A 7,554-nucleotide genomic window follows, 5' to 3' on the forward strand; every position below is an offset into this window, starting at 1 on the left:
ATATGCTTTGTCATATAAGGCCACTCGTGATCGTGACATCTATCACATAGTTTTAGTAGAATTGAAAGAATCACAGAGCTCTGATTGAAAATTGGAATGGTGCAAATTGATGCTATCATTGTCCCCGATACACATAAAATATTTAGAAAACATTTTTACAATCCCTTTAAACTTAAACCAATATTGGAAAGAGTCAATATCACACATATTGACCAAACTGTTAAAAATTTTTAATGCATCAGACAGCAAGTTTTTCCTAATCGTATGGATATATTTAAGCATTTAGAAATTAAACCGGGAATGTCATAACCAATGGATTATTAAGAGAAACTCGAAATGTTACTAATTCATCCTTGAAACGACCTTCAAAGTGTCCCCCAATTGATATTTTTTTGTATAGAATGTATTCAGGACATCGAAACAAACCTTTTTCAGTTGTCTGGTGTGCATATTCAGATCGTACAGAGACAGCCCTACCAAATTGGGTAGTGTCATTAAGCTGGTACAACATACAACAGTTTGGTTTCATTATCCAAAGATAATGCAAGGGAGATAACTCGATTTTACTAAAATATTAAAGACCACAGCTGTTTGAATACTTCCTTTCTCCTGTCTTACATACTCCCTCTGTGATTCTTACAAATAAGGCTAGCCTAAGTACACTTCTCCACAAAAGAGATACTAACCCACAGTTTCAATTCATCATATGTAGGTTGAAATGAAAATTTAACCCAAACCCTTTGAAAACCATGAGTCACAAGATGAAATGTATAGCTGAAGTGCAGAAACATTAGCAGCAGACCATGAACCTTTCACAAGTGACGAGGAAGTCTTTGTTATGTCCCTTAACAGGTCACTTTACGACCAATTGTATGTCCTGAAACCAAGACAAGTGACCTGTCCATACAGATGTTTATTTAACAGCTCAAATCAACATCAAAAAGTCAACCAAAATGCATTTGCAAGTGATTTTAAAAACAACAGAAACACATTTAACAACTCATATCTTTATTTTAGGTTTAGCATGATAGTATACAGTCATACAGATGAAGATTTGATAGTTGCAATTAGTTTTTGATTCAAACCTGTCAATAACACAGAATTATACCCAACATATTGAGAGCCCATAGAGGCAATCTGACACACATTTCAACCCATGCTTCTCTGGAAGTTTTACCAAGACAGAAAAACACCACAAACTGGTGATTTTTGGGATTGAGCATCCTAATATTTTAAGCAATATAATTATTTTATAGTTTTAATCTCAAAAAGTGTGTTTCCATATATCTTTTGATGAAAAAATTGACATAATAAAGTCTAGTATAAAAGGAATGAAAATGAATTAAAGTTTTAAAAGATTATTCCTTTTTATCCTTGGTATCTTCTTTATAATGTAAAAAGACTATACTAAATATAACAACACCAAACATCATAGAGAAACAACTGATATAGTATGGGTAAGCTGAGGGGATAAACCGCTCATATTGGGTATGTTTTAATGGATGTACAGACACCTGAAAAACAGAAATTGAAAAATTAAGATGGATAAAGAAAAGCATTAGATATTGGAAACAAAAAATTTCAATTCAATTTCAAATCAGGGAATATGTAAAATACATCAATGATAACTAAGCTACCCTCAACATGACTACCAGATTTGTAGCAAAATCACCTATCTATTAACACAAGGCTCTTGTCAATTTAATATCTTCTTACACTTTTTAGAAGCCAGTAAAGATTGTAATATTATATAGACACAGCCTAAAGCAACAACTGTCATTGGCTAAAGTTTTATGCAACATTTCAACACCTCTCCTCTGTCATCTTCAGGCACAAACTGTACTGTACTCTGTATTTAAAGACTTTATGACTGCATCATTTATCAATAAATGAAAAAGTTAAATTCTTACCTGTGTAGTGCTGAAGAGTCTGGTATAACCAATTCTATTGTAGTCAACTCTGAACTGATAAACACCATAGACATCAGGTAGTTTAAAACTTACATGTAATAGACCATCTAAAATACAAATACAATATTATATATCTAATTCATTTACATAGACAACTAATAGAAAGAGAGAACATACTGATTATTTTTTTAACAAAAGATATTGTCTAATATTCTACGAGTTTTAATTTCTATTCCTCTGTATTAAACTACTGAATAAAGATTTTCCAAACAATTCTTACTTTTTTGTTTGAGAGTAGTTCTTACAAAAGGATCAATTCTGACAAATTCTAACTGAACATCTTTTCCTTGGAATGGTTTCCATTCACCATTACTATATTCATCTATCTGGATACTGTATTCCTACAAACAGGTAAATTCATTCATGTAATGAACATGAGTTGAGTTAAAAGAATGATATTGAATATTACATCCTAATTCAATTCTTTATTTATACATGTAATTAAGATTTCCTTAACATAATAAATCTTCAATGATCATATCAAAATATCAAGTTCACCCTGTCATATACTGGTGTCATTGACTTGAAAATCATTACTGGGCCACACTTCAATTGATCACACTAATGGACATATAAGCCTTATTAGGGTTTGTTTTTAAATAATGCCAACTCACAGATAACTATGATTTTCATTATGAAAAGGCTTCATAACATCAGCGTACTTACAACTTGATCGAGGACAGTGTAGGCTGCTGGTGGTGTTTTCTCTCCTTTTAAATGATGTTTGACCTCTCCAACTCGTAATACACCTTTCTGTTTAAATACCCACTGTGATAGACTGTAAGCTAGGTCTTGATTACCAGATTTTTCATATCTAAAATAATCCAAGTAATACTCATTCAGTCAAGATTCCATTCGCATATAGTTTAAGAATTTAAAAATTTGACATTTACTATAATTTCCGCTATTAATTAATAATTCATGCTTGCCTTTAGTTTAGAGTAGGCTCATGTCATTTCAATTTAGCCTAATATTTACAAAAGCAAACAATACATTGATACCTGACTCAGTTGGTAGCTAGTTGGAATGTTGCCTGCAATCCGATTTGTAGGTGCTGTGGGTTTAAATACTCCTCAAGTTAAGAAAATTTCTGATGCCTGTACCGCAGTCAGAAGTTGCTCACATTCAAGACTAGAATACATAGAGCAATACATAAAATAGAACTTACTTCTTTCCATTTAGAGCATTCTGTACAGAGGCTTGCATAAATTGATCACTGAAGAAATCAATAGAACCAACAAATACAACTCTGGCATTATTTCTGGCTTGTAGAGCACTGATCAATAGGGTATTCTTTCCTACAGCATGGGGGAACTACAAGTAGAAAGAAATTACATAAATTCTCAGAACATCAATAAGTTGAGACCAGAACAAAAATAGTATGTAGCAATAATAGTCAACTTTTTTACTATACTTCTTCAGATGGTTTGAATAATCCCCATAAAAAGGGGCCTAGTTTTTCTGACTCTTCTCCCGCTGATAACTGTTAAAATATCTATCAGGAGCTGGACTAAAGTCAGGTGTGTCAGACTAGAATATATCAAGTTCTTATTGCAAGGATGGTGCCAACTTACCTCTGAAATTTTTTCATCAGGATTATAAGAGTAGGATGTAGATGAAGCATGAAGAACCCCCATAACAAGAGGATTGTCAGGATCAGCTACCATACTGTTAAAATAAATATTGAATATAAATTAGATAACTAATGACTTCGAAACCATGTCCATATTGAAAAAAGAGGAAAACACATCTATCTAACTAAGTATTGAATACCAAATGTGACACAATGTATGTCTTCAACTGAAAAAGAATTCTTAGATGAACTTACCCCACACCTCTAAAGAGAAAAGGTGCAGAAGGTTTCTGTCCAACTATCATTGGTGCATCTAATAGATTCTCTGTTTCCGACACAATTAAAGTATGCTGAAATAAAATAAAGATTCCTCAAAACCAGAAACCAGAAAATTGTAAGTGACAAAAATCTCCAATGGAGTTGTAGCGGTAGAGATGAACAATATATTTTTAATCATAAGTACAATAGCCCTTGTTCTGTTGTAAATATGTAGACCTCATCCTTAATTTTCTGACCAGAGAACGCACACAAAAAGTAATAGTGAGTGAACCTACCTTTCCCTCATCATTAAAATCATAATGAAGATGATCAATGACAGCTGTATTTTCTTCATCGAACTCAACACCACATTCTGTAGCTAATTCTCTAATAGGATCACCTAAAAATACAGGTCTATTTCAAAACATGTACCAGAGTTGATATTATTAACCAATATAATAGAAAATCTAGAGAAAATATTGAACCTTCCAATCTTTAAAGAATTCTGACATGTGCAATGAAGATTTTGGTTTTTAGTAGATGTTACTTTAGTCCTCATTGTACTTTATTATTTAGTTCATGCTCCGTCGGTAGAAGTGTTGCATTGTGAATTCATTTGAACTTTGAATTCATTCCATGAAAAAAGTTGTTCTTACCAAGTGAAGAACTGCCAGCAACCAAAACATTTCCTCCCCCATCAATAAAGTTAGTAATTGCTGCTACATCTACGTTTCCACCGAAATCTAAAATGTAAAACATTCAAATAAAATTTTAAAATCCAACAATGGCAACTTCTACTGCTATTTGGTAACATGACTTTTTTTTAGCAGCATTGATACAATTCCAAAATGAAACATTGCATTACTTCTTTAATCATACAAACTTCTAGGATGGCAAGCACTTTCAGTTTTTTGATTAGAAAGAAATAAACCACCATTTTGTTTACAAGGATGTAACAACTTCAACTTTGGTTCATGTGGATTCTGTCTACCAGCTGATCCTTCCATCTTTTAAAAATGTTTTATAAAAAGCTTACCTTCTACAGAAGGCGAGAAAATAACCAGATTTTCATATAAAAATTCACCAAATTTAACCAGAGCTAAATTACCATCATCAGCTGTTTTAAATGTTAAATCAAAACCTTGGTCTGAAAGAGAAGGAGAAAAAATTGTTCAATACATTAATATTATAATACAATATTTAACATTTAAAGATCCTGGGAATATGTCAAATAAATAGGCCTTATAACATGTCTATAGCAGGCAATAACCATATCTTACAAATATAAAAAAGTGAACATTTTTTGTCATATTATCTATGTTTATTGCTATATTGTTAGATCTATGCAGCTTCTCCAACTCTAAAACTAAAAGGTTTGCAAAGATGACAATCCAGCTACAGAATAGCATATCTATGGTATTTTATATATTAGTGCCATTTTGATTGATTCAGTCGCACACTGACATCAGGTATTCAAGAATACAATTATTACAATCAATGCTAAACATTTTTGACGAGTTATGCCCCTTGTTTGGTGCATTAGGGAAATAAAAAGGGACATTTTGCATAAAATCGACGCTATATTACCTCGTAGAGATCTGAAGAATGTCGAGTGTGTTTCTCTGATGGACCAGTTATCTACCAAAATTAAAGTCCGTTTGCCTGATTGAGCATAAACACCCAAAAACATCAGGGCAATGAAGCCGGCTAAACGTGTAGCGTCCATCTTGTCTATGTAGTATGGCTTATCCAGTCTCGTGGTTGAAAGTGAAACCACACTAGACTATAATGTCTTACTGATCCCGACTACGCCACGTCGCACCTTCTCTTTGGTGGACTAAATCACAGGGCACCACAGGGGCTCGTATAATATTTAATTAATCTCATTGATTGCTAAATTGGAGATTAATTCAAACTTGTAGCAAAGAATACTATAACAAACTTTAAGCACTTAAATCTGTTAAGTTGAATGTAAAGGCTTAAGTATGCTTTCAATTCAAGATTTTCATGAGGCTTCTCTTTCAGATCTACTGCAACATTCAATAAACATATTTATAATAGTAGGCTTACCGGTAGCCAAAATAAAAATAATGAGATACAGATTTCATTTCAACAAAAATAAATTTTAATAGTAAACAATAATCAATAATTATAACTACAAACAAACAAGATTCCTGAATGAAGGCAAAGAGACTAATTATTGTGTCCACTCACAGTACTTTCTGTAGCCTACTTTCATAGTTCATAAGCCCGATTTGTAGGCCTATAGAAAAAATCCAGCAATAATGGCAACAATGATGGCTAAGTAAGATAACAGCTTGAAAAGTTGTTTAAAGTCGAAATAAAATGAATCTGGGCTCTGAATTTGCTTTGATGCCAACATCCGCCATTTTGGGGCCGGTAGTTCACATGGAGCTGTTTTCTCATTTGGATATGGAAGAACTCCAGCTAGTCTCTTTGCTTCATCGGTTTTTGCGATGGAAGGCATCTCTTTTAGTATAGGAGGAGCATTTTCCTTGTCTGAACCATGGAGCATATGTTTCGCGAAGCCCACGTCATCACAGGGCCAATGGGTTGTCATCAGCATATCTCTGTAGATTGTCTTTTTTACTTCGAGAGTTTCGTCAGTGGCCCAAACTTTAGGAGCCATGCAGACCATAACACAAAATCGCCAACGGTCTTTGACAGGGCGATTCTCTTTTGGCCGTGAATTGGCATGGATGAGCCTAGAATCCCATAGTACCATACCGCCCTTTGGCACTGCAATAGTTTTCCTGATGCACCCTTTTCGACGAAACCATTCTCGATCACTGGGTTTCACTTGGTACACATGGTTTAAAATGCTTCGGATTCTGGCATTATCCGAATATTCGAAAAACTCCTCAAATAATTTATGAGATCCTTCAAGAACTTCTAGAGTCCAGTCCTTTTCGCTGGTTTCTTCTAGATATACTGCACCTTGATAACCATGCAAGCCCTCTCGAAGATATGTCTGATCACAGTGTAACCAGCCTGAAGACGCAACAGAAGTGTTTGCATACAAATTGTTTGGGGTGTCGAGATAATCTGGAGGGCAGGCGATGGCAACAGAATCATAACTGGACAAGAGTTGATCAGTTTTCCAAATTTCTTCAAAAACTTTCTTAGATTTTAATCTGACATTCCAGGAAGGTTCCATGTGCGCGATCCTGTATTTTTGTATACAGGAATGCATGTTGACTGGCCACGCGCCGTTTTTAAATTGCTTAAGCCAATCTTTATATTGCTGGATGTAGACATCACAATCTGATTCATCTACAACATTTTTAACAACTGTATATCCCTTTTCTTTTAAATCTTCAAAGTTTTTTTCAGTCATCAAATTCTTAGTTGTCTGAAATAATAGAGACGAGATTTTAATTTTGATGATGGAATCAGTGGCAGTTCTATGAATCATTATGCGAGGGGACCAAGTAATGTTCACATAATTCAATTTAGAATGTACTTGTCCAGAATAATTCAATTTGTAATCTCTTCCACCAGAGGCATCAACACAGGCGCGGAGATGCCACCCAAAACTAAATTAAATAGATTAAAGGTTAAATAGGACTGCAACGATTCTTGAAGTTGCGATTCGGGGCAGTTAGCGATAGGCTTATATTATAGGCTCGTTCAATTTTTGAATTCAGAAATGATTTTTTTTCTTACAAATTTTGATCTGAAGATTATACTTAAAAATCAAATCATGACACAATTTCTTACATACAGGTGGAT

The 7,554-nt window shown here is 33.9% G+C and overlaps 2 protein-coding genes across 2 annotated transcripts; both read right to left on the reverse strand.

Annotated features, from left to right (window-relative positions):
* Window positions 1–987: 987 nt before the first annotated feature.
* On the reverse strand, window positions 988–5,546 carry LOTGIDRAFT_197848 (hypothetical protein). Its single transcript, XM_009068482.1, has 11 exons — window positions 5,389–5,546; window positions 4,838–4,948; window positions 4,458–4,544; window positions 4,098–4,201; window positions 3,799–3,893; window positions 3,545–3,638; window positions 3,139–3,284; window positions 2,637–2,784; window positions 2,191–2,311; window positions 1,911–2,017; window positions 988–1,514 (listed from the first exon to the last, which is right to left on the reverse strand). Exons 1-11 carry the CDS (start codon window positions 5,525–5,527, stop codon window positions 1,359–1,361), a joined length of 1,308 nt encoding a protein of 435 aa, XP_009066730.1. The 5' UTR covers window positions 5,528–5,546; the 3' UTR covers window positions 988–1,358.
* An 818-nt stretch (window positions 5,547–6,364) lies between these two features.
* LOTGIDRAFT_101308 (hypothetical protein) lies at window positions 6,365–7,141 on the reverse strand (the record flags this gene model as incomplete). Its single annotated transcript, XM_009068483.1, has 1 exon — window positions 6,365–7,141. A coding segment is annotated over one exon (777 nt), but the record flags the coding sequence as incomplete, so codon positions are not given.
* Window positions 7,142–7,554: the final 413 nt, after the last annotated feature.

This window comes from Lottia gigantea (genome assembly GCF_000327385.1).
Source record: "Lottia gigantea unplaced genomic scaffold LOTGIsca_90, whole genome shotgun sequence".
NCBI classification, from domain to species: Eukaryota; Metazoa; Mollusca; class Gastropoda; family Lottiidae; genus Lottia; species Lottia gigantea.